The following is a 26,593-nucleotide window of genomic DNA, read 5'->3' as shown; positions in this document are numbered from 1 at the left end:
AGCTGCTGCAAGTACATATCCCCAAGCTTGGGAAAAAGAGATGCTAAATATGAAGGAAGTGAATGAAGAGGCTTACAAATATCTAATTGTTATCCCGCCAAGGTATTATTTATACATTATGAATACATTGATCACTTGTACAGTGCATATAACAATGATTTATATTTCTTGTAACAGATATTGGTCAAGATCTAGATTTACAGGTAGGTCAGTTTGTGATGCTCTAACTAATAACATGAGTGAAGGTTTTAATAGTGTGATTCTTGAGGCACGAGGAAAGCCCATTATAACCATGCTTGAAGAAATTAGAGTTTTCCTCATGAAAAGATGGGCAACCAATAGAATCAAATCATCTAATATGGACTTTGATATCTGTCCCAAGATTAGAAAGAGACTTACAAAGGAGTCTAATTTATCCAAAAATTGGATCCCTAGGTATGCATTTCATTTCAATATGATGGTAGGCTGATTGTTATTGATCAAATATTTCTTAACTTGTATTCATTTATGGCTTAATGATAGTTGGTCTGCAGAAAAAATCTTTGAAGTTAGGCATTATGCACAGATTACAAACAAGTTTGCAGTTAACCTGGACATCCAAGATTGTACGTGCAGGAAATGGCTTCTTACTGGGATCCCTTGCTGCCATGCAATTACAGCCATGAAGTTCCTAAATTTAGATCCAGAAAATTATGTACCCATTTGGTTCAGACGATCAATGTATGAAGAAGCATATGCCTCCATTATATTTCCAGTGAACGACCACCTATTATGGGAAAGAACACCCTACGTAGACGTCCTCCCACCATTCAACAGAAAATTACCTGGCAGACCAAAGAAGAAAAGAAGGTTGGAGCAATGGGAACTAAGGAGGGATGAGACCCAAATGACTAAAGGTGGCCATCGCAAGAAATGTAGTATTGGTCGTCAAGTTGGACATAAGAGAAATAAATGCCCACCTCAACATCAAGCAGACCTACCAGGACCATCCCAACCACCAACCCAACAACCAACTGAGGAAATTACATAACCATCCGAACCACCTGCTGAGGAAATGACACAACAATCTGAACCCCCACCAATCAGACCTGACAAGTTACCAATTAGAAGACAACGTGCTTTATAATGTTATAAAATTGTTGTAATTTTGTTTATTTGGATTTGGTCAGTACTGTGGTAAACATTAGCCACTGGATATGTTTTGCATATGCTTTAAATTTCTTTTGCTGTGAAACATTAAGCACTAAATTTGTTGGAATTGGTCACTTGATATGAATGTAATGATTACCTTGGTTCTGTTTATGCAAATTTATCATTTTAATGCTTTGTACAATTTGAATCATGTTGTGTTTTATTGCTTTAACAACACATCAGTTGTCAACATAGGGACCAAATTTATAACTCTTAAACAAAAACTGGGACTAAATTGAACAATTACTTAATAAATAAAATTTCATCATTTAGTACAAGAAATATAGCGACAACCTAAACATCACAACATTTGAACTCCATTGACCTTAACTCACTACGTTCAACCACACTGGGACCATCTCTTCAAACATCATCACTTCAACCAAAATACACAAAACATAACTATGTTAACTACACTAAGAAAACCAGTCACTGCTACTAATAATTGGATCTTTTTCTTCGAAGCTTTGAGTGCGTTTTCCAGATCATAAATCTTCCCCCTTTGCCTCCCAATANTAACATCNNTTTCGTCATCATTTTCTTTACTGCACCACTTGAAATAGTTGCAACACATCGCATTACCAGCTTCACTCTATTATTCATCAACAAGAAAAACCTCAAACACAATGTTAATTAATAACACATAAAGAACGTAGGGTTTATATTNACATTACCTTNTAGTTTNGACAACCCNAAAAATATCTTCCCGCATTCTTTGGAGTTCTAGCCATTTTTACTACTGCCATCTCACCACAATTGCAAATGGGGATTACCCCTAGCCCCATTGAACCACCCCAAGGGGAATGATGAGAAGTACGGCGACCCAAGCTATTCCAACAAGATGAAGAAGAATGGGAAGCAGACATGGCTCGTTAACTAAGGGAAGAAGATTGGGAAATAAAAACCCTAATTTAGAATCCACCCTCTTCAATTTATTCCCAAAATCAAAACCCTTGATTAAGAAATTCAATTTAAAAATTTCTAACGGCTAAAAAGGACTCCCAGTCAGCAAAGAAATGACACCTTACTCAGCAGTTGCACATCTGGACACGTTGCCGTTAACAATTTTAACGGAGTTACTGAAAAGGACCAAATTGAACATTAAATTCGTTCTTTGGGACGAAATTGAACACAAATTCAACTCAGTAACCAAAACGAATTTTCCGAACCAAAATTGGAACCAAAAAGAACTTTTAACCAAAGAAATAAAATAAAATTTCATCATAAATGAAAAACAAATCACGTTATTTCATAAAAAATAATGAAAATTTAATTAAACTAAAATTAACGTAACTCGTACATTTAAAAGTATTACTTGACTTTTATATATATATATATATATATATATATATATATATATATATATATATATATATAACATCCAACTTAAGAAAAAAAAAAAAAAGTCTATATCCACATTATAAAATGCAACCAGAGAAAAGGCTACAATCTTGTATATAAAGGTGGAGGGTTGTTTCCTACACCACCCTTTGCTTCCTGCATTATTATATTTCTTAAAAATTTTGAAATTATCTTTTATATTTTAAAAAATATTACACTTCCACTTTTTTTAACTGATTTTGAAATTTATTAAAAAAAAATTAACGAATTTCAAAATTTTTGAAATTTTTTTCAAATTTTCAATAAATTTCAAAATTCGTTGAAGTTTTTAAAAAATTCTTAACAGATTTTAAAATTTGTTAAAAAATCTTTCTTCGATGACATAGATAATAACCTTCATAAAGGTGATGTTGCTTGCCACAGTTTAAAAACTATATTCAGAATTTAGATTAAAACATAAAAATGAAAAAAAAAACTGAAAAGACATATTATCTCACTTGAATTAGAGCTTTTTCAATAATGGTTAATGTATAAATTAATTAAGGTTTAAATCTTTTTTGTTCCTAAGTTAAGTTTCTGATGTTCAGTTTAGTCCTCGCTTTTTAAAATGTTAACCTTTAGTTCCTATGATATAAAAAATGTATCAAATACATTCTTCATATCATAGGGACTAAAGGTTGACATTTTTAGAAACGGAAACTAAACTGAACATTAGAACTTAACTTAGGGACAAAAAAAAGGTTTAAACCATTAATTAATGTAGTAGCCGTGATGGTATTTTGAAGTCTCAATATAATTTAGATGTAAAAGTTTGTAGTAATGTATAACATGAATTTATGTAAAATGTAGTACAAAGATATCACATTAATTTAAGAAAACTAATTAATCCAGAATCATTATGTTCTTGTTAAGTATAAAAATAGACTTAATTAAGCAACAATGTGTATATCTTATTTAGTGATACTACACCAAGGTTTATTTAGTAGAGGTGATTGTATTTATTCTTCATTTTAATGCTTAAAAGTAATGGAATAGTGACACTTTTATTAGGATTTTTTTTTCATTTTAATTTATAAATTTAAATGTTATGAACTTTTTGTAGTAGTTTAAAGACCGAGAATTGCTATCTTGAACGGATGATAGTTTCTCAACTCAAGTCTACAAAGTAAAGAATTTAAAAATGTTCGAATTATTTTATCTTAGCGATATTATCTTATCGAACTTGAAAAAACTCTTTTAGTCTTTAACCGATGAGACTTTTTGTACAGATACAACCATGACAAAGTTTCATACTTCAAAACAAACAAGTGATTAATCTTAACAATATCATTTAATGTTTTTAATTTAAGATTACATCAATAATTAATTTAATTTCTATTTCTCTTTCATGTACTTTTTTATTCATATAATTGATGTAACTTTCATGTACTTTTTTATTCATATAATTGATGTAACGTAATAGTATATTTATTAAATGTAATTTTTTATATTACATTGAGTTAAATAATAAATTGATATAGAAAATGATTTTGAAATTACAAAAACATTATAGTTTTTTTTTTCCAAAGTTAATTGACGTGATTTAATAGTTGCGTACTAATGTAGTTTTTGACTTAAAAGAGTGTTTCTCTTTCTTCAAACTATTCAATAATTTCATAATAAAGAGATTTGTTAGAGACTTTGTGAAGCAAATGGTTAAATGGTTTGAATATTTACGTTTAGGTACGAGTACACTTTTGTTTCTTTTTACAAAAGAAAAAATCTTTTTAACAATTTTTTGACAATAAATATATGACAGTTAGTTATCTATTTGTTTTAAATATTTTTTTAAACATAAATTCAAATAGATTAATAAAATGATAACATGTGTTTTATTATTAAAAAAAATTATAAAAAATATTGACAAAATACCATAGTCTTTTTTATAAATCGTAATATTATTTCATAGGGTTTGACTATTATAAATATCAATCTAACCCACACATTCGAATACATTCACCAAGGCCAACTATGTTCTACGTGGTTTCCACTAAAGTGGTTCATTCCTACACAAAGACCAAACATCATTGTAATCATACCGAACTCAAACGTAGGAAATAGGAACATTTTATACACCAATCTTGACTTCCTCCAACGCTTTCAATACATCACGACCATATATATATTATTTTAATCATTGTAAATTATAAATGTTGACTTTCCCGGAACTTTTTGACAAGTCCTCACGTGCATACTTTGAATGGAATTAAAAAAATAAATTAAATATGGTTTTCTTCATTATATAATTGAACTATGCAAAATTTAAAAACATAAGAGAAAAGATAATAAAAAATAGAAAAAAAATGATAAAACATATATTATTCAAATTTCTTCTTTTCATCTAATACATTTATTTACTATAGACTCCAACCATAGTGTATCAAGAATAACCTACGTGAAATTTCCAACAATTTCTTTCATATTATTCTTCATTTAAACTTATATATATATATATATATATATATATATATATATATATATTATTCAAAAAATTTCTTTTCATCTAATACATTTATTTAGATAGATTCCAACCATACTATATGAAGAATAATCGATGTGAAATTTCTTTTCTTTTATATTGCTCTTCATTTAAACTTATATATATAAATTACTCCAACAACCAATCAAAGAAAACCCACCATATTATTTGAATCATTCTTAGTTAACTCTATATAAAAAAGAGCATAAAATCCAATAATTTTATTTATTTATCAAGAAATGATTTTTTACATTCCTACTTATGATTTATCGTACTTCTAGCAAGTATTTTTATAAGATAATGATAAAAAAAAAGCTTTTGTATATGTAAAAAAAGTAAAAAATAAAATAATATACATAAGTTAAATATAAAAAATTATTGATTGTGAAATATCATAGTTCTTGATAAAATATGTTCTTACACTAATTATTGAACAGAATTGACTAATAAAGTTATACTAATGTGAATTAGGCACTTATACAAGTTGTGAAATATTTTCAATTAATCTTGTTATGCCCTAAATATTTAACTTCTTCGAAAGATAACTGATGATTTGTCCCATTCAATTAATGTTATGTCAACCCCATGTGTCTTCTCTCTCCATCTCAATGGCAACTCACCAGAAAAGGAGGAAAGTGAAAATGAAAACTGAAAAAAATGGCTAAGTATTTTCATTGGAATAAAAAGCCTGTGTTCCCATTATTTCAATACCCTTTTTTTATAGCCTAAGCGAACAAGATACATTTGAATTCTCTCTTGCACAAGCTAACCATTTTCTTGCCATGAGTTTCTTGCGCAGAACCCGCCTAAGTTCGGCGATCAGCCATTAACAAAAGTTTGCTGCAAATTTCATTCACGTATCTTCTCCAAAATGTCAAGCACACCATCGATGGCTTAATATATATATTATGCAACATTTAATGAGTTCTGACTGATTTATTTAGGCCTCACTCTTTGACAGCAAATCACCCATTTATTTTGGTGTATACATATTATCTAGCTTTAGGTCTGTTACTTGTTTTGCTCAAGAAGCTAAGCCTTTGTTTTCTTCAAAGATAGTGTGCAATGTACGTATTACTTCAACCCCATGTTCTTTCTCGTGTTTGATTGTGCCTTTAAGGTTATATAATATGTCTTTTCCTGCTATGTAAAGTTTCCTACGTAGAGGTTATTTTCGGTTTTGACTAGGGCCCTTAAATCATGCTTTAATATCTAAAACCTGAATATCAAAATGCAAATGAATAATGTATGTTTTTTTTTTTTTTCTTCTCTAGGAGTTTGAGATATCTTGTGATCTTCATGGACTTAAGAAAACGGAACACGAAAATGAGTTATATTAGGAGGGCATGCAGTGCCAAAAACACAAGGGTTACCCTTTTCAACGGCATCAAATTTGGCTTTCATTGGTTTCTTAAAAAAAGTGTGCACGAAGTAGTGTGTAGTGAATGAAGGTAACGCGTATGCTGATTAACTTCTTGCTCTTAAGCGTTTAGGCCATGTGACCTGTGATAATTTTCATGGGAACTTCTAAACTATCTCTCACCTTTTCTACTTATATATAATATAAAGCACACAAACCATGGTTCTTCATATTTCACAGACCACCCATTGGCTTTCAATTTCCATCACAAACAGTTATATATATACAGAAAGACTGATAATTTGTTTGGATTGCATTTTGATCCAAATCATCTCACGTTCAACTCAATCTATCCCTCACGTTGTTTTTGTGTTCATGCATTGAAAAGTGCAAAGCTTCATTTCAACACCATTCTGACAGATTTTCAAACACATTCTTATTGGCTAGACTAGGTTGGAGTTTCCCTTGCAAATTTGTGACAGTAAAACTGCCTGGTGTAGGTGCTAACTTTTTCTGTGTTGTTTTGTAGGTTAGAGGATATTGAATCATCTAAAATGGGTTTTGGTCGAACTTCGACCTCGAGAAGTGGAGATTACTTGGAAGGGATGCTTAATGACTATGCTGGAGGAAGAAACAAAGTGAAGGCTCAGAAAGTTTCCTCCACAAAGTTTGTTGCAGCACTCACTTGTCTTCAGTTTTTCTTTGCAGTTTATGCAACATTCCTATTGTATTACATGGGGCCTTCCATTGATTTAAGAACCAAACCAGAGTTCACATGGGCTACCAAAATTGCCCAACAGTGGAAACAACTTATGATCACACCCCACGTTATTGGCCGCTACCAAGAAGCTGCTTCCTCTCTCGTCATGGAGGGTGTTCTTCCCACAAGTCCGTCACAAGTGTGTGAGAATGAGAAGATAGACTTCCAGCAAAAGAAGTCCAATGATGTCCAAATGATCAAGTTAAAGAGAGATTTATACGATGAGGTGTTGAACTTCCAAAGCAAAACATTTGGCACTGAGACTCTTCAGGAGCTGATGGCAATGAAATCTAAATGGGACTTGAAGGGTCCAAACAGCCCAAAAATCACTGTGTTGCTGAACCACTTCAAGAGAAAGACACTTTGTGCTCAGCTTGATTCTTTGCTCCAACAGACCCTTCCTTTCCATCATGCTTGGGTTCTTTCATTTGGGAGCCCCAATGAGGCCTCATTGAGGAGAATTGTGGAGACCTATAATGACTCAAGAATCAACTTCATAAGCTCAAGCTATGATTTCAAGTACTATGGAAGGTTCCAAATGGCTCTTCAGACTGAAGCTGATCTTGTTTACGTTATTGATGATGACATGATTCCTGGAAGGAAGATGTTGCAGATTTTGGCACACGTGGCTGGGACAGAAAAATACAAGAATTCTGTTTTGGGGAGTATTGGAAGGATTTTGCCTTTTAGACAGAAGGATTTCACGTTTCCAAGTTACAGAAAATTTCGATCTAAGGAAGCAGGATTGTATTTACCCGATCCTGCTTACGATATCACAGTTGATAAAATTGTGCAGGTGGATTTTCTATCTAGTTCATGGTTTCTCTCTGCTGATCTTGTTAAGACACTGTTCATTGAGACACCTTTTACCTTCTCAACTGGTGAAGATCTTCACCTCAGGTTTGTCAATTTCTACACTTTTACCATTTTACGAAGATTTTTTCTTCTGGGTTGATACAAAATTATGACTTTATTTGGTGATAAGAGATCCAACTGACTGCGAAATTGAGTTGAAAGCTGACCCATATATGTCAAACATTCATGATTTGACTAAGCCAAAGAGAGGCAGTGTTCAACTAGTTGATGACATTAGGTTCAGAAACACTAATTAGTAGTACAAGTTGCAATAGACGTCACAAAAGGAAATATACTGTTTGTCAAATGTCAAACAAAGTAAATGCGTCTATCATGGATAGTCCAATTATCTTTTTCCTCATTTGTCCTCACAAAAGGAAGAAAATTTTTTGCCACTTTTTTTTAATTCAAAGTTTTGATCCATGAATTAATTTCAACAAAGCATTTCCCTGGAACCAGTCTTATATTTCTGCATGATTATACTTGCTGAAAATTTGTTATTATTTTTATTACTGCAGCTATCAGCTTCAGAAGTACAAAAATGCTGGCTCCTTTGTTCTTCCAGTAGACCCTAAGGACAAGGAAACTTGGGGAGATAGTGAACACAGGCTTGCATATGTATCTGAAACCACAGTGATTTTCAAGGACATAGTTCAGGTCAGAGATGATCAATGGTGGAAAGCACTTTCCACTGGTTATGTGACTCAGTGGGCTGCAATGTACCCACAGAAAGTTGATGCACTCTTCTATGCTCACTCGGTTGATGAAGTGAAAGTGCTGGCACCACTTCTTGAAAAATTTAGGTCCACAGTTGGCAAGAAGGCCTACATCGTTGTCTCTGGAGGCAGTTTCTGCACTTGTGAAGATGCTGCAACAGCTCTCAAATGGCCTACAATGGTCTGCAAAGAACGTCGATTCAAGATTTTTGATTTGGCCATTGGATCACTTTCTGGGGTATCAGACTCAGAGGCACCAGTGATACACGCAGTGTACACCAGCATGAAGGGTTTGATCAAAATTCACAACCCCAGTGTAGTGATCACTGTTGCTGACATTAACCCTCATGTGAGAAAAGCTCTTAAGATGGCCTCAGAAACCAACTCAAATGCTACCACATTGGTTCTTTTACCCAGGGCATCAGTGTCTCAAGTTCTCTGGATGGCTGATCTGCGTTCAACAGCATTACCAAGTATGACTATTCAATATACAATTGTTCATCTCTAGTTTATTCTTGATTTTATTTTATTAACAACGGTATGCTGTGAATGAATGTGGCTATCTTCAATGAAAAAAAACTCAAACTAGTACACAATCATGCATAAGGGATGACGAGTTCTCTGCTTAGTGAAACCTGCTTAGCTAATTCACTTTAACATGTTATTTAATCACAAACAGAGAATGAAAGCATGATAATTCTATGGTTGATCGTGTAAACTTTTAACCAATGAATACGTATTAAACTCAACTTTGCCTTGCAGATTGGAATCGGATGAGGATTTCTGTGAACATCATCACCCAAAACAGAGCCAATTCACTAACAAGGCTTCTGAAATCTCTAAGCAATGCCTACTATCTTGGAGATGAAATTCCCATTACCTTCAACATGGATAGCAGGGTAGATGAAGAAACTATAAGAGTAGTAGGTTCATTTGAGTGGCCTCACGGACCCAAAACCCTGAGAAGGAGAATAATCCAAGGTGGTCTCATTCGTGCTGTGAGTGAAAGTTGGTATCCATCATCAGATGATGACTTTGGTCTCCTACTGGAAGATGACATTGAAGTTTCCCCTTACTACTACCTATGGATCAAATATGCACTCATGGCTTACCACTATGACCCTCAAGTTTCTCTCCCAGAGCTCTCTTCCATCTCCCTCTACACTCCAAAGCTTGTTGAAGTTGTCAAAGAGAGACCAAAATGGAATGCCACAGAATTCTTCAAACACATTCACCCCAACACACCTTACCTTCACCAATTACCATGCAGCTGGGGGGCAGTGTTCTTCCCCAAGCATTGGAGAGAGTTCTATGTGTACATGAACATGAGGTTCACTGAGGATGCCAAATCCAACCCTGTTCAAATTCCAAAATCTAGAACAAACGGATGGCAGGCTTCATGGAAGAAGTTCCTGATAGACATGATGTACCTCAGAGGGTATGTCAGTCTCTACCCAAATTTCCCTCAACAAGCAAGCTTTTCAACCAACCATATGGAGCCAGGGGCACATATCAGTGCAAAAGACAACGTTGTTAAGCATAACATACAGGACTTTGAGGTGCCACTATTGAAAGAAGACTTCAGAAACTTGTTGCCAGCAATGAAGATGCCTCCAGCATCAAAGCTCCCATCTTTAAACCTCTTCAATCAACCAGTTTCTCTGAAGGGTCTCAAAGCTGCTGGAGCTAAGCTGGGACAGGATGTGCTGAGATGCAACAATGCCACTGAGGTTGTGGCTGTTGATCAAGACACGGGTCTACCTCGTACCTGCTCCAAATTCTGATAGACTTCGTTATTCTGATTAATTAATTATTCTTTGTTGTTTTCTTTTTTTGTCTAATGCTCAAGTTAAGAATGATTTGTATACTATGGTTTTAAATTAAGTGGAAAATAGGATCAGCAATTTTGCTGTTGGGGGAATAAGAATGAGGTAACTCATCTTTCCCCAAGAGACAATCCCAGAGATACAATTGTAATTAATTGTTGATATTCATAAATTACTATGTTAAGATTTTCTGCAAGTTTAAGTCACGAAGCTACAATCCTTTCAAATAGAATCGATCTTAATTAGAACATGAGATTTTAAAAATTATTTTTTAGTCACTAATTTAAAAAAGAACAAAAAGGTATTTGTCTCAGTGTTTTGTACTTTAAATTTTCATTGCGTTTATAATAAGAAGATTAAAATAATTTGTTCCTAAATGGTAAATTTGTAACTTTTTTTTTTAGTCTTATAAACTTATTATTTTTTATTTTAATCCTGTCGTTTTTGTAGAAAACTTAAAAGTTAATTAAGTCTTTATATTTTGAATTTATTTCATTTCAAGTACATTAAACTCTCTTTTAAAATAATCAAGAAGTGAATTTCAAATATCATTATCCCTAAATTTTTGTTTTCGGAAATTTTAGTGTAAGACTTGTTTAAGGACTGATATGTCATTGATGAAGAAAAAATAAGTTTAACGCTGTCTTTGTTTCCGAAGACGGAAATACAGGCACGGATATAAAGAAAGTTCAAAATTCTGTTTTTTGCTCACTAATGAAGATTTGTGAAGAAACGAGGGTAAATATACTATAAAAAGCCATTTAGGATGAGGTGTTGCCTTGGTGAATTTTACTTATAACTACCATGCCTATATTGGAATGGCTTCCTATGAAGCCTTGTACACTAGAAAGTGTACAACTTCTCTGTGTTAGCATCAAGGCATAGAATGAGAGAAAAATATGAAGAATACCCTTATCTTTTTCCTAATTTTCCTAACGAGTGGATTTTCAAAATCAAAAGTTTTTGTTAGAAGTATGGTAAGATTATGCTTTACCCAAACTATATTTCATACCTTTGTTTATTTTTTTGTTTAATTGCTTTCTTTGCTGAACAACAGTGGCAGATACTGGAAACCCATTCTTTGTGTTTCTGGCAACAAGCGCAAAAAGGAAAAATGAGCTTATTTATTACATTATATTGCTTTTATATTATGCATACATAAAAAAAAAAAAAAAAAGTTAACAAAGAATAAAATTATTATATGAATACTATAGATGTACGATTGTGTTAGTAGAAAAAGTAAATCTGATAGGATGTTGAAAGTGTAATAAACAGATAGAATTGAAGGGTAATGATAGGAAAAGTTAGTTGACGTTAGTGGGAGTTAGTTGTCTAACTCTGTTATACATTAGGAAGGGAGGGAATATATACCTTTGTATAAATAGTTGAGTTGGGGGATTGGAGAAGGAACTTTTGATCATTCTTGTGTTTTGAAGAGACTGTTTAGTCTTGTTGGGAAGAGATTAGGCTCTTTTATTACTCCATTCTTGTATTTCTTTCCTAGTGAATAATATGAAACAGAGGTTATCCACAGTTTGTGAGTTGTTGGTGTGTGTAAAATGGGAAAAGATTTAGGTTTCTTTATCAGAAACCTATCACTTTGGTCCGACCTGCCGGATCCAAATTTTGTAGGCACTACGACGGAGAGATGGAGAAAGCGACGGAGGCACGATTCGAAGCGATTGAAATAACAGTGGAGGGATTGAAGGCGGAGTCTGCGGCGATACGTTGAGACTTACAACAAATTATGAAGATTCTGGAAAAAAAGGAAAATTAAACGGAGAGTAGTTCGGATGATAGTTGCGTGAATGATAACAGACATAGAGGGAATGGGGAGACCGGAGGTGGTGGAAACGGTGAACGAAGTGGAGAGCAGAAACCTTGGAGGAAGAGGGTTGAGTTACCAACCTTTGATAGAGACGAACCACTCAGTTGGCTCAATCGGGCAGAGAGGTTCTTCGATATACAGAGGGTGAAGAACGATGAAGAAAAGGTGGAGGTCGCCTACGTAAGCATGAAGGGCAGCGCGACGTACTGGTTTACTTTCTGGAAAGAGAAAGCGAGACACCGAACGTGGAACGGGTTGAAAGAAGTCATGGTTAATCGCTTCGGTGGTAGATTCAGGGGGATCGTATTCGAGCGACTGGCTACTCTGCACCAGGAAGGGACAGTCGAGGAATTCGTGCGTCAGTTTGAAGTCTTGATGGGGCAGACGAAGGGGATTACAGAGGAACAGGTGCTGGGCTATTTCTTAGCCGGTTTACGTGAGGACATGAAGGGTCAGATGCAGATCGAGAACCCATCGGAGTTGATGGAGGCGATGAGAATCGCACGCGACGTAGAAGATGCGATGATGAAAGCGCAGGGAACCCATTCTAGTGGATTCCAGATGAACCCATTCGGTGCGCAATCAATGGGTATTGTGACACGATCGGAATCGACTAAACTGGCGACGAACCCGTTAGGAAGAATAGAGTATGAAGGACTCGCAAGGAGAGAGGGAGCGGCGGTGAACACTGTGGGGGAGCGCTGCGATTGGGGGCGAAGGTCGAGACCAGATGGTTCGAAACCTACCCTACCCCGAGTTTCTCAAGAGAAAGGAGGAGGGGTGTTGCTTTCGATGTGGCGGCCCATTTGCACCGGGCCATCGGTGTGCCGAGAGGAGCCTACGGGTGTTATTGCTGGCAGAGGACGAAGATGAAGGGGGAGAGGGTGAGGTAAACGACGACCAGGAGGAGAAACTGATGGAGTTGTCTGCGTGTTCGGCGGAAGGATTGACGTCACCCCGAACCTTAATTGAGGGGGAAGATCGAAGGAAGGGAGGTGGTGGTTCTGATCTATAGCGGTGCAAGCCATAATATATCAGCAAAAGAGTCGTTCGGGAAATGCGACTTCCCATGATTGATACCCGTTGTATTCGGTGAGCTTAGGTGATGGACACCGGCGGACAACACGTGGTCGTTGTTCGAAGATTAGAGTCCGCTTGGAAGAAGCTACGGTGGAGGAAGAATTTTACGTTTTTGAACTGGGTGGGGTAGACGTAATCTTAGGCGTTGCATGACTGGAAAAGCTAGGGGAAGTGAGTACCAATTGGAGAAAAATGACCATGGCTTATAAGGTGGGGGATAAAAAAATTTGTATAAAAGGAAACCCAACTTTGTTGAGACAGCGGGTGAACTCCAAGAGCTTGTTGAAGTTAGTGGAAGATGAGTCATTGCTGCGGTTTGGAATCTGTGCATAGTGGAGGCAGGGGACAACAGTGAGTGAGGTGTAGATTTGACAGAGGCACAGAGGATTGAATTAAATAAAGGGTTGCAGGCGCACTATCCCTTATTTCGGGATTTGCATGGATTGCCTCTGCCACATAATAAAGACTACCAGATACAACTAAAAGAAGGAGTTGATCCTATAAATGGGGGCCCATGTTAGTACCCGTATCCTATGAAGTGCGAAATTGAGAGGCAGGTTGAGGGCATGCTGAAGGCGGGGATTAATCGTCCATATGAAAGGCAACTGAGTCTGGCAGCAAAGGTGCTAGCTTGTGCAAGGAGATTCATCAAACGGCCCATTGGCAAAAATAAGATAGCTCCCCCTCCTGCTCTAGCAACACCACCATCGGGTGAGGAGCCAGTTTTCACTGACTGCAATGATTCTCCTTCTCCTTCTTTTTTTGAACCGCACTCTGCACCACCATTTACAAGTGGCTCATCAAATAACAATATGGTTGCTATTTTAGTTGGAGTTATAGGTGGTGTTGTATTTTTTGTCATTTCAATCATTGACATATATCTTAGCAAAACAAACAAGGTAGCTACTGTAAAACCTTGGGTGACAGGATTAAGTGGACAACTTCAGAAGGCATTCGTAACAGTGTACAAGGCAACGATCAAGGACCAATTTCCGGAGCTCAACCTTGAGGACAAGGTTGAAAATGGAGGGGAGGGTAATGATAGGATGTTGAAAGTGTAATAAACAGATAGAATTGAAGGGTAATGATAGTAAACATTAATTGACGTTAGTTAACAGTTAAAGGGAGTTAGTTGCCTAACTGTGTTAACAGTTAGGAAGGAAGGGAATATACCTTTGTATAAATAGTTGAGCTAGGGGATTTGAGAAGGGACTTTTGGTCATTTTTGTGTTTTGAACAGAGTGTTTAGTCTTGTTAGAGAGAGATTAGGCTCCCTTATTACTCCATTCTTGTATTTCTTTCTTGGTGAATAATACGAAACAGATGTTATTCACAATTTGTGAGTTGTTGGTGTGTGTAAATTGGAAAAAGATTCAAGTTTCTTTATCAGAAACTTATTATATTATTTTATTTTATATTATGTATATGAGAATATTAAAAAAATAATAATTATTATATTATTTTATTTTTATACTATACATGCATAAAAAGGTTAACAAAAACCATTATTACACTATATTACTTTCATGTTACGCATAAAAAAAAAGTTAACAAATAAGAAAATTATTATATAAATACTATAAATGCATGACACTGTTGTTAGAAAAAATAAATCATTATTATATTATCTTATTTTCATACTATGAATATGGGAATATTAAAAAAAAGAAATAATTATTATATTATTTTATTTTTATACTATGTATGTATAGAAAGGTTAACAGAAACAATTATTACGTTATATTAATTTCATATTATGCGTACACAAAAAAGATTAACAAATAAGAAAATTATTATATGAATATTATAGATGCATGACACTTGGTAGAAAAAGTAAATTATTATTATATTATTGTATTCTCATATATGCATATGAGAATATTAAAAAAAAGAAATAATTATTATATTTTTTTTATTTTTATACTATGCATAACAAAAACAATTTACATTATATTACTTTCATATTATGCATACACAAAAAAAAGTTAACAAATAAAAAAGAAAGGTAGAAAATACTATGTGATAAGACATGATAACAAATACATTTATTCATATTTTTTATCAACTCATTCCAACAATCAATGATATAGATAAAAAAAATATTTTCACTAAAAACTTTTCGTCAATCATATTTATGTTATACTATTTTCTCTTAAGTTATGACTTAAATATATGTATTAAACCTGATGGGAGCTTTAATACTTATTTAAAATAAATAATACAAATATATACAACTTGCATAATAATAGTTAATATCATTAATTGAATCAAATTACTACTGTCATAGTCTTTTGAAAAAAATGTAACAATAAAATCTCTTCATATCTTAAGTTATAGGACCATTAATATTAAATTATTAACATTAGAAACTTCATCATTTCTTATAAATATCTTTTAAAAGTTTTGTGAAAATTTCCTACTAAATAATTTTATCAAATTCTATTTGATTAAATTAAAAATATTAATTGTAAAAGCATCTTGATTTTCCGGTTGCAATTTACACATTTTTCCAATTTTAATTATTAGTTTTCATTATTTTCAATTTTAAAAATTTAACCCCTCTTTATTTCGTTCTGCAATGATGGAATACAACCGAATTAGATAAGTCATAAGAAGTGTGGGTGAAGACCCACTAACACTATAATCGGGGGCAAATAAGTCATTCCATGTGAATAATAATAATAGTTTGAAAATGGAGATTTTGGTTGGAATAGTTGACCAGAGACTTGAGAAGTGTGTTTTTACCATTTTGCCTAGCCATTTCCGGTGCAAGAACAGTGGTAGAGGTTGAATCGGAAACATTTTCCTAAAGTTTTTACCGCATTGAGTGCGAGAAAAGGGTTTCTCGCTTCAGTCTCTCTCACTTTAAGTAGTTGTAGCTATTACCGATGAGACTTGTGTATTGCATTTTGAATTAAATTAGGAAGCCGCGAGCCTCCAGTTTCTTTCCCATTCATTTTCCCGGGAAAGTTTCTGTTTGGCTTGCCAGAAAATCTCAGAGTTTCTCTCAGAAACATAAAAGGCGCTTCGAGGCGAGCGACTGGGACCGCATCGGAGTCCCAACTCACACAAAAACACTTCTGCGAATTTATGAGCACGAGATCCCGTAATTCGATACAGGTAGGTCCATTACCTAACATTTTTCATTCATCCATGTCACTCTCTCTCTCTCTCTCTATACACGCCTCGTTAGGGTTTTTACTTGTTCTTTCTTGCAGGAGTAGTGTAGGGGGGTTTCGTGTATGGATCCTACTCTCAAGCTCTGCGCATTCTTCCTCGTTCTTGTCGGATTAGGTAAAATCATTCCTCGTTTTTTTTTGTTTGTTACTTGCTTGTCCTGTTCTGGTTTTTTTGGATTAAGTTGTGGTTGATTTTGATGATTTTTGGTGTCAGTGAACGGTTCTTTTGCGGAAAATGATTTTGGACAGTGCGAAAGCGTTGTTAAGAGATGGACGCGTACTTCGCTAGATGAGGAAACGACAAAAGAGGATAAACATATGCTGAGGGATTTGCTGTTTTTCTTGCATGTTCCTCGAACCGGAGGGAGAACGTATTTTCACTGGTAATTTAATTCCTGATGTGTGTTTTAATTCTGAGCATTTTCTCCTTAATTCAATTCGTTAACCTGTTTTGTTGTTCTGTTGTTTCTGTAGTTTTTTGAAAAAGTTGTATCCCAGCTATCTGGAGTGTCCTCGCTCTTATGATAAGTTGCGCTTTGATCCAAGGTGCTGCCTGAGTTCATTATTTTAGTCATTGTTGTTCTTTAATTATTATGCGTGCATGTGAATTTTTTTTCTAAATATTTTAAAATGCTAAAATGAGTGTTTTGGGTGTTGGTGGCATTTTTAGTGAGTAGTAGCCCCCTCTGGCATAATTGTGGGCTTGTGGGTTTTGATGCTGGTGCTTTTTGACATTAAAGGTCACTAAAGCTTTTTAGGAATGGCTTAAATTGCATTTTTTTGAGCTGATGTGAGTTTGTGACTGTTGAGCTGTCTACAATATTATAATATCAATAATGGCCTTCAGAACTTGTTAAGCTCGATGACATTTCTCTTGCCAAGTTTAGGACATTGTTGCACATAGTTATAACCCACGTCTCTGTAGATCTGGACACTTTCAGCTCCTTTTCTGTTCTTTTTACACACTAAGATGAGTACAATTCGCAGCAGTCTTTACGATGTTTTTATTCAACAAAATTATGACAGATCATCACAGCTGTTTTTTCTTCGCATCTAAAGCATAGCAACTTCTATAAGGTCACAACACTCTCACCACAGTCTTAGTCCATTGCTGAAAACCCATAATTTAGATTAAAAAAAAGTACACTATAAAATCCAACATTATACTTATTTTGTGTTCTATTGTCTTTTGGAATTTGCAGTAAACCAAAATGCAGGCTGTTAGTTACACATGATGACTATAGCATGACATCCAAACTTCCAAGGGAGAGAACTTCTGTTGTTACCATACTTAGGGATCCAGTTGACCGTGTATTTAGTACATATGAATTTTCAATAGAGGTTGCAGCTAGATTTTTGGTGCATCCAAACTTGACCTCTGCAACAAAGATGGCTCTACGCTTAAGCTCTAAGACTAAAGGAGTAAGCACACTGGATATATGGCCGTGGAAGTATCTCGTTCCATGGATGAGAGAAGATCTATTTGCTAGGGTATGTTTATTTTATTTTATTGTTTGACATTGGCCTTTTTGTGAATTTTATTTCCAAGCTTCTAAATCCGTATGAGGTTGTAAGAGTCTATTTTGCTGCGGCCACACTATCACTTGTGTTAAAGGGCACAGAACCCTGATTCTTGTTTGAAAAGTAATTTTGAACATGTTCCTATGGTATAGTTATGGATGTAAACGTGTTTAATATGAAACTGTAGCCATCCATTGGAGATATGGATGTAAATGAGTTCTTTGGTTCATCGTATCTTTCTGTTGGCTGATGTATGTTTTCATGTACTGCGTTATACCAATAGTCCATTACTTTTACATCTTTTTCTGTACTTCTATGTGATGTATTCATGATTGATGTAGACCTTAATTGACAGAGAGATGCCAGGTATAGTAGGGGACAGAATATCAATGAGAGCAATGATTCTTATGACATGGAAGATTTTGCAATGCCATTACAAGAATACATCAATGATCCTGTGGCTGTGGATGTTGTACATAATGGAGCCACATTCCAGGTACTACAGCAACTGTTTGTTTAGCAGTGTTGTGGACATTCTTATGCTTCATCATTTTCAGGAAATACTAGAATGTCTCACTGTTTTCTGATATCGTTATTCAACTGTATCTTTCCTAGAACTTCTCTGTGTTGTAATATCACTAATAATCAATGCAAAAATAAAAAATAAAAAATAAGTGCATATAATTTTTTCGCCACGAGACTGCTTACCCATTTTATTGTTGTACGACCCACGCTTGCCTTATGTCTTAACAAACACCGATACCATAGCTTTCATTTAAATATAAGGCTAACTAGATAGGATGTGCAGTGCTTAATTTTAGTTGTATATCCTGCAAATCTAAATCCCCAAATGTAATTTAAAGCTGAAATCATGTATGCATGGAGTTTCTTGATAATGCTGTCTGTATTATATGTAATTGAGTTTGGTTTACTGCTCTATTATCAGGTTGCAGGTTTGACAAACAATTCTTATACAGCAGAGGCACATGAAGTGCGCCATTGTGTACAGAAATACAAAACTCTCGGTAAATATGTGCTACAAGTTGCAAAGGTATTAAATAAGCTTTTCAAGTGAGATAGTTGTATTCATTTAGTTGTTGCTTCCCATACTGATCCTTTCTTCAACACTATAACGACTCATGCTTGTATATATTGCAGAAGAGACTGGATGATATGTTGTACGTTGGTCTAACAGAGGAACACAGAGAATCTGCAACGAAATTTGCAAATGTGGTTGGTACTCAAGTGATATCACAGCTCAATGCCCCGAAGTCTAGCCTGGAAACTACTGATAATACAGGTAAGCGTGGTTAAACACTTTGTGTGTCAAACTTTTTCTGATGTTACAAAAGCAAAGGTGTCTAAAATGTTGCACAATTTCGAGAATGATGGTAGCACTCATTCTTTTTTGTTTGAGGATCATATCATATTCTTGCTTGCACCAAAACGTGTAACATTTTCTGATGTGTGTAGTATCACATTTTGAAATGATCATTGAGTAGTATTTTGGTGTTGACATTTATAGTCTTGTCTTGGATATATATTGTGATGTATTTTCATTGACATATGGCATTGATCGTGTACTCGTACTACAGAAAGGAGTTCATTTTCGAATTCTGATCCGGATAGTATTGAACATCAGGTTAGAAGCGTCTCTTTGATGTAGGAGCTTTGTTATTGAAATTTGAATATGGAAAGCATTCTTACAACTTTTCTCACTGTAAAACAGAATAGCACCTTGAACAGGGAAGGAAGTGAGGTTACTTCAAGTGAAGGGGGAGAAGCAACAGAATCTAATGTAAGTTTGTTTTCTTAGCAAGTGTGGCTGTTTCGTTGGCTTGCTAGTTATTATCTGTTTCTCATATTTAAACTGCATGTTGATCCGTTATTTATTTTAGATGACTGTTGGAGAACTAATGGATGCTTATGAACTCTGTATTGCCAATTTACGGAAGGCTCAGTCACGCCGACGAATATATTCCTTGAAGAGGATTTCTCCAGTAAACTTTACAAAGGAGGTAAGCTTAGTAGTTCTAGTGTTCACATAATGTCATTCTACCATGTGTGTGTGAATTTCTATTCCTCCACAACTCATTCTTCAGGTATAGACACGAACGGCTGTCCAGAATATGTATTTCTTACATGGATTGGTGATGCCTGTATTTCGAGCTATTTAGACTTGGAATTCGGTTTTGAATTCGTGTGTATTGTCTAGGACACCTATGTTGTGCACTCTTTCATTATGTTAACTTTTGTATCTCAAATCATTTCACGGGCTTTCAAATCAGCAAGGAAGTTTTTACATAGAATTTTACGTGCATTGTATATTGGGTTCATACATACATTGGTTATTTCTAGAAGTCAATGACAGGCTAATAAAATATATAGGTAAAATGCATATATCGTTACATTTTTCATTGTTATTTATAATGTATGCAAGTGAAACCGCATGAATATATTTTAGAAATTTATAGTATATTATATGAATGTATTGAACTTGTCATACATTGACAAATTGTTTCAACATTTATTACCTTTTTCTTTTGGATTTTTAGTTATCAAAGACTGAGTCTTTAGTGTCTGATTAATGTTGACATCTGATTTTAGAGTTAGATTGGAAAGTTCCTGTTAGCTTTTACTATTGCATTGTACCTTTCTAATGATTTGTGATTTTACAGGCACGTCTTCAGGTTCCTGAAGAGGTTCTTCATGAGATACGATCTCTTAATGACCTCGACTTACAGCTTTACGAATATGCAAGAGTCATTTTCAATAAACAACATAAAACGTCGTTGCTGATTAATGAGGTATGATGCTGGTTTTATACATTTTCTCTATTAAGATTATCATATCCACGGGATTTAATGGTTGAAGAAGACTGGGAGTCTTAATTTTGCACAACTGGAAATTTAAAAAAAAAAAATTAAAGCATTCTAATAGTAACTTCGAGGACTTGATTATAGTTACTATGTTATGCGTATAATTTCTTTAAATTTAATCTCGGGACAACTTTCTAACAAATTGTATTATATTTGAATTTTAATGAAAGGCATCTACAAGTTTTAAAACCTGATATATTTCTTTGTGAAGCATATATGTGAAGGATGTGTGTATATCCATGAAATGAAGTTTATTTATATGTAGAAAATGCATAAAATGATTAAGGTATTACTCTGTAAAGCTGGCCTCACGACCACATTTGGTAATCTTAAATCTATACGCACGTGGAAGGGGGCAACTGCCTGAAGACTCTTTGGTGACTTGCACCGAAATTGTCTTGAATTTGATTTATTTTACTATGTTGCATTGCAGGATAGTTGGGACAACTTTAGCACTGCATATGGCCTCTGGAGGGTCGTTACACTAGCAATTTCTTTTGTCTTCTTCTTTTTCATATTCTTACTAATTGTAAACGCCAGAAGAAGAACGTGGAAAGTTAAGAAGTGAAAAAAGTAATTAAATCATAATTTATGGGATCAGAGTCTAAAAGATATTTTCGGGAACATATATTTTAGACAAAATTTGATCGATATTCTCATACACACCCTTTCGTATAGTTCAAACTGGATTTTCCTCCAAGTTTTGTCCCTCATCGGAACCTTGCCTCTCCAGTTTATGCTTTTTGCTTTTGTTACAATTCTTCCTTTTGATTTGGCGACATTGCTTTACACCGCTACTAAAACTAAGATTATGGACTAATAATTAGTTAAATAATTAAATTAACCTTTACTTTTTATTGAATATTGTGTAAGTACGTTAGATACTTTTATTCAGATTTCATTTGATTTAAAAAGATATAACAAATTGTTTTCTTTTTTCAACGCTCTAAATTAATTATGGTCGTAAGTAGCTATTGACTCATTAATTTCTTAAAATAATTTTATAAATACATTTCCAAAATTTTACAGCACATCACAACTTTTTGGAACTTGTAAGCATTAATGGTTTTGAATTTATTGAACATGATAATTGTCAACAGCACGGTCCTACGTTCACTACCAATAATGAATTTTGAAGAAAGAAAGAAGATATGTGAACGTTACAATATACATTGGCTCCTGAGATTTGCCTTTATCCGAGGGCGATGAAAAGGGGAGTTGAATCTGCCTGAATTGATAAATCAACTATTTACTAATTTCTATACAGTCGTTTATTTATTTTATCTTTTAAAACAAGTAATTGTCATGAAAAAAAAAATCTTTTTTGAATTATTAAGCTGTCGTGTCCATTTTTAAACACCAAAATGCGTATAATATTCTTATTACACACATGTATTGTCTAATTTGAAAAATATTCTGTCTTTAACATCATTTTGATATGATTTGAACACAATATTAATAACTATAAATACAGTGATTTTTTAAAAAAACTGAAACTTGTAAACTTATTATATAATTTTTATTATGATTATAGAAATAAAAAAATTATATGATTATTATTTTTTGTTTTTTAAATATTAGATAAATAAATTAGATTTATTTTTTAACTTATAATATATTTAAATTATTATATTAGACTAATTTTGTTTATAATTGATTTTGAGATATAAATACGTAATAATTTATATATAGATTTTTGTGTCTCCGTGTCCTAGAAGAATATATATGTTAAAGTACTTGTGTCTATGTGAATATTCGTGCTACACAGCGTATGAAAATTATATCTTCTTATATAGAATAAATATTTATTATAATACACAAACTAAAATACTAATTTATCCGACAAATATAAAATTCAAGGTTAAGGTAACTATTTCTAAAGAAAAAAAATGTAATTAAGTAGGATAAAATAGAGAGGAGATATATATATGTGAAATAATTGAAAAAAAAAAAGAGAGAGAGAGAGAGAGAGAGAAAGAGATAAGGGCTTCCGCATGGTAGCAGCGCCACCGCCGTATAAAAGAAAAAAAGAAAAAGAAAACACAGACAGAGATTCCAAGGAATCTACTCAATCTGTTGTGTTCAGTTTCAGTTGAGTAGCGCCAATTTCACCTGTCCAAGGAATTTTAATGGTTTGTGGGACGACATACTCGATGATGTCATGGACATGGAGCTTTTCGATTTTCCCCTTGAAGACGTGGAAACTGATGATGGTGCGGAAGAAGATTGGAAGGCGCAGTTCAAATTCCTTGAAGAACCTTCACTAGGAATTTTTCCTGTACAACCGTCTCAGCTCTGTGCTCATACTCAAAATGAGAATGTGAAAGTCGAAACGAGTTTCTCTGGTTCTGTGAGTTTCTTTCTTTAGCTTACGCTCCATGAATTTATGCCTCTGTCATGTTTCCCATTGCAAGTGGAACAACAATGGATTTAGGATAATAGAGAATTTAGGTTTAACTCAACCTCACCAAACCACACCAAAACAGTAAATGTTAAACCGTCTGTGAATCTGATTGGTTTTGTCCTTTTGGTGGATTCGATTGTTTTTTCTCAAAAAAAACAGACAGCGAAGACGGCAAGTCCTAAATATAGGAAAAATGTTCCTATCCAGAAAGTCTCTTTCACTGCAAAAGATTTGCAGCAATTCCAAACTAACAGCCCAGTTTCTGTTTTTGAAAGCAGTAGTAGTAGTAGTTCTCCTTGGGTTGAGAACTCTAACTTGGAGTTAGCTGTTATTGGAAGAAAGCGTCCCCGAAGCATTATTAGAGAAAAAATGTATAATTAATATTCATAAAATGTTACTAAATCTTATTAATTACATTAGTTGATTTCGTGATATTCCTTGTTATTATCTTGTACGTAGCAGCAAGTTATACCACTCAGAGATTTATTTTCTCTGATTATCATGTATGTTTATATTGGATATGGAATTTGACACTAAACTTGATTTAACCTGAAAAATTATATCTTCACAGGGATAAATTTGTATAATAAAATTTGAAAGCTTTCTTGAAGATGAATTAATAAATTCTTAATAACATCAAATAGTAATATCTCAAAATAATCTTCGCAGGGAAATTCTTTCACTTTAACTCAACTAATTTTTTTTTTCTAGGACATTTCTTCTCAAATTATTTATACAATTTAGTTTTTTTACACTTGGAAATATATAAAATAAAAATATAGTCATAACATTGTAAGTATAACTAATATGTCTCAGTGGATAGTTAAGGCACAATTTTTATTTAAAACTTAGTTTCAAATTAATTTAATTTGATTGTGCTGCTGCGAACATGACTCTTTTTGCTACTTTGGAGGTAGTGAAAAAATATATTGGTAGTTTTTTTTTTTTTTTTTTTAAGTTTAAAGTTCTCTTTTATATTAAACTTAAGTGATCTATTTATACAAGGAAGAATGCTAATTGAAATGCTTTATTTATATGCTTTTGATTGGAGTGTAATTTGGTTGCAAAATTTAAAATTTCACATACTTGGAAGAGACAAGTTGTACTGAGAAATTGGTCAATTTGGATTTAGTAGATAGGGAATACTGACAAAACTAAAAGGGAATGAATTTTTTGTTAATAAAAATGTGTTTTTTTTTAAAAAAAAAATTCTTAATCAAAGTTCAATCAAGAATAATTTAGAATAGAGAACAATTTATAATAGAAAGCGCATCTCAAATTAAAAGTTTACCACTTTATTTATAGAAGCTTTTTTTGAAAAATAGCTCAACAAATTGAATTGTTACTAATAATTGATTATTAATAGTGATTATATGAGTGTTTTGTTATTTGGATTCTGCTTTTTGACTCATGATCTACTAATTCAACAAAATACACAAATTTTACAAGACTTCAACAACTAAACTCTATGATGATAATCTTCATGTTCTTTTTCAACCACTTAAAAGAAAATCCAGAAGGAGGATAAAATAGAATCCTCCTATGCTAGCCCCCTCCATATAGACTTTATTGGATCCAAGCATATCTCCCATTTTAGTCCCTAAAAAAAACATTTTAGTCTCCAAAAACTTATTTGGATCTATTGAGGTTAGAGACATGATACTTTATAATAAGAATCTAATTTGGAACATCAAAATTTATTTGAAGTGTGCATTTTTCTCATACAATAAAAACATGTTATACAACTTATATTCTTATAATAAGGTTTACCTTTTTCTGCCTATAATCTACATTTTCTTTTATTCTTATTCTTAGAAGCTTGCTTGTCTTTAAAATCATTTTTCTTAAAATTTGGCTTTTCAAAATTTTTATTTTTAGTTGCATCTTCAACATGTACATTTCTACTTCTAAAATTGAAAATTTTCTATTTAAACTTCTACTTCTTCTAAAGACTTTTCAAAATTCTTTTGCAAGGTTATATTCTGAATTTAATTTTCTACATGCATAATTTAGTTTTTCAGATTCAGCATATGATTCATGAAATGCATAATATAATTTATCATAATTATTCATATAACTAAAAATACTAGAATTAATAACCTTACCAAATGTTAGCTTTTTCATTTGAATAATTAAAGTTTGATGAAGAACTTGAATCATTCTTCTCCCATTTCTTTGAAGAATTTTCTTTATTTTTCTTCACTTTTTTAACATTTCGACAATCTGCTTTAACGTGTCTCAATTCTCCATACCGATACACCTAAAATTTGAAGAGGATCATCGATTCTTCTTTTTCCGATTTTTGTAATGTCTTTTGCTCTTCAAAAACATTGTGAACATTTTCACAAAAAAGTCATCATCATCTTCTTGATTTTTTCCTTTAAAAGTTTCTTATTTAAGGACAATATTTTTTTTCCTTCGAAGGAGTTGCGCGATGGAGAACAAGATGAGTGCATTGGAGGAAAGGTGGGAAGGAAGGTTCGAGTCCATGGAAGCCATGTTGGAAGAGATTCGAGCGGAGATGAGAGGAAGGAACCAGGGGAGGAGTTCGGAGAGCAGTCATTCGGTTAATGGAAGTGGAGAGACGGAGGAGGAGGAATCGATGGATGAATCGGAGGAAGAAGCTCTTTTTCATTCAAATTTCAAGTTCAAGCTCATGCTCTCTTAATTCACCAAAACGAGCCGCCATATACATGGTTGCAAGGTTTTTTGACTCTGTGATGGTCGTGACCTTTGGCTATCATGTCATGTTCAAAGATTTCATGATTTTAATATTAAGTTCATCAATATCAAAAATTTTACCTAACCTAAGAAATGATTGATGAAGATGTGAGTGAATCGCTTCTGCACATCGTAGATGGTTTCACGTTGTTGCATTCAAAACATCTCGTATTCTTGAATTAATGAGTTCTTCTTAGCAAACTTCACATCCTTTATTCCTTCATAGATTACCCTTAAAATTTTTCATATTTTCAAAGCACTCGAACGAACAAATGTCCTATAAAACTCATTAAGAGTTGAGGAAGATGAAATTATATTTCTAACCCTAACATAATATTGATCCTTTCTATTTTCAACTGCAGTCCATTGTGAAAAGGGCTTAGGTTCTTGCAAATTATTATTATTAGTGATAGT

The 26,593-nt window shown here is 33.6% G+C and overlaps 4 protein-coding genes across 7 annotated transcripts; all 4 read left to right on the top strand.

Annotated features, from left to right (window-relative positions):
• Nucleotides 1–240: 240 nt before the first annotated feature.
• LOC111241268 lies at nucleotides 241–1,288 on the top strand. Its single transcript, XM_022778496.1, has 2 exons — nucleotides 241–435; nucleotides 523–1,288. Exons 1-2 carry the CDS (start codon nucleotides 293–295, stop codon nucleotides 1,028–1,030), a joined length of 651 nt encoding a protein of 216 aa, XP_022634217.1. The 5' UTR covers nucleotides 241–292; the 3' UTR covers nucleotides 1,031–1,288.
• Nucleotides 1,289–6,027: 4,739 nt separating this feature from the next.
• On the top strand, nucleotides 6,028–10,763 carry LOC106778814. 3 transcript variants are annotated; one of them, XM_022778494.1, is made up of 4 exons: nucleotides 6,028–6,117; nucleotides 6,940–8,070; nucleotides 8,544–9,214; nucleotides 9,504–10,763. In XM_022778494.1, coding segments are annotated over exons 1-4 (2,826 nt in total). In that variant the 5' UTR covers nucleotides 6,028–6,115; the 3' UTR covers nucleotides 10,526–10,763. The 3 variants fall into 3 exon arrangements, with proteins under 3 accessions (XP_022634215.1, XP_022634216.1, XP_014522299.1); XM_022778495.1 differs by lacking the exon at nucleotides 6,028–6,117 and adding an exon at nucleotides 6,342–6,501; XM_014666813.2 differs by lacking the exon at nucleotides 6,028–6,117 and adding an exon at nucleotides 6,565–6,862.
• A 5,483-nt stretch (nucleotides 10,764–16,246) lies between these two features.
• On the top strand, nucleotides 16,247–21,754 carry LOC106754522 (protein-tyrosine sulfotransferase). Its single transcript, XM_014636544.2, has 13 exons — nucleotides 16,247–16,595; nucleotides 16,694–16,769; nucleotides 16,869–17,037; nucleotides 17,129–17,200; nucleotides 17,857–18,145; nucleotides 18,531–18,671; nucleotides 19,122–19,226; nucleotides 19,334–19,475; nucleotides 19,771–19,817; nucleotides 19,905–19,973; nucleotides 20,074–20,193; nucleotides 20,854–20,982; nucleotides 21,488–21,754. The coding sequence occupies exons 2-13, from the start codon at nucleotides 16,718–16,720 to the stop codon at nucleotides 21,620–21,622; spliced, it is 1,470 nt and encodes a 489-aa protein (XP_014492030.1). The 5' UTR covers nucleotides 16,247–16,595; nucleotides 16,694–16,717; the 3' UTR covers nucleotides 21,623–21,754.
• Nucleotides 21,755–22,930: 1,176 nt separating this feature from the next.
• Nucleotides 22,931–26,285, top strand: LOC106778804 (GATA transcription factor 11). Of its 2 annotated transcripts, none has more exons than XM_022778493.1 (2): nucleotides 22,931–23,404; nucleotides 25,883–26,285. In XM_022778493.1, the coding sequence occupies exons 1-2, from the start codon at nucleotides 23,216–23,218 to the stop codon at nucleotides 26,027–26,029; spliced, it is 336 nt and encodes a 111-aa protein (XP_022634214.1). In that variant the 5' UTR covers nucleotides 22,931–23,215; the 3' UTR covers nucleotides 26,030–26,285. The 2 variants fall into 2 exon arrangements, with proteins under 2 accessions (XP_022634214.1, XP_022634213.1); XM_022778492.1 differs by lacking the exon at nucleotides 25,883–26,285 and adding an exon at nucleotides 23,618–24,032 and having other exon boundaries at nucleotides 22,938–23,404.
• The last annotated feature ends 308 nt before the right edge of the window (nucleotides 26,286–26,593 follow it).

Source organism: Vigna radiata, chromosome 2 (assembly GCF_000741045.1).
Source record: "Vigna radiata var. radiata cultivar VC1973A chromosome 2, Vradiata_ver6, whole genome shotgun sequence".
Taxonomy (NCBI): Eukaryota; Viridiplantae; Streptophyta; class Magnoliopsida; order Fabales; family Fabaceae; genus Vigna; species Vigna radiata.
The sequence above is the reverse complement of the archived record's forward strand: the minus strand, read 5'-3'. Positions and strand labels throughout refer to the sequence as shown.

Bases quoted from the DNA above. Each gene is read 5' to 3' on its own strand.
- LOC111241268 (XM_022778496.1), top strand. From the start codon at position 293: ATGCTTGAAGAAATTAGAGTTTTCCTCATGAAAAGATGGGCAACCAAT. The intron at 436-522 runs GTATGCATTTCA...GCTTAATGATAG, and splicing joins TCCAAAAATTGGATCCCTAG to TTGGTCTGCAGAAAAAATCT.
- LOC106778814 (XM_022778494.1), top strand. The intron at 8,071-8,543 runs GTTTGTCAATTT...TTATTACTGCAG, and splicing joins GGTGAAGATCTTCACCTCAG to CTATCAGCTTCAGAAGTACA. The intron at 9,215-9,503 runs GTATGACTATTC...TTTGCCTTGCAG, and splicing joins GCGTTCAACAGCATTACCAA to ATTGGAATCGGATGAGGATT.
- LOC106754522 (XM_014636544.2), top strand. From the start codon at position 16,718: ATGGATCCTACTCTCAAGCTCTGCGCATTCTTCCTCGTTCTTGTCGGA. The intron at 19,974-20,073 runs GTAAGTTTGTTT...TATTTATTTTAG, and splicing joins GAGAAGCAACAGAATCTAAT to ATGACTGTTGGAGAACTAAT. The intron at 20,983-21,487 runs GTATGATGCTGG...GTTGCATTGCAG, and splicing joins CGTCGTTGCTGATTAATGAG to GATAGTTGGGACAACTTTAG.
- LOC106778804 (XM_022778492.1), top strand. From the start codon at position 23,216: ATGGACATGGAGCTTTTCGATTTTCCCCTTGAAGACGTGGAAACTGAT. The intron at 23,405-23,617 runs GTGAGTTTCTTT...CAAAAAAAACAG, and splicing joins AAACGAGTTTCTCTGGTTCT to ACAGCGAAGACGGCAAGTCC.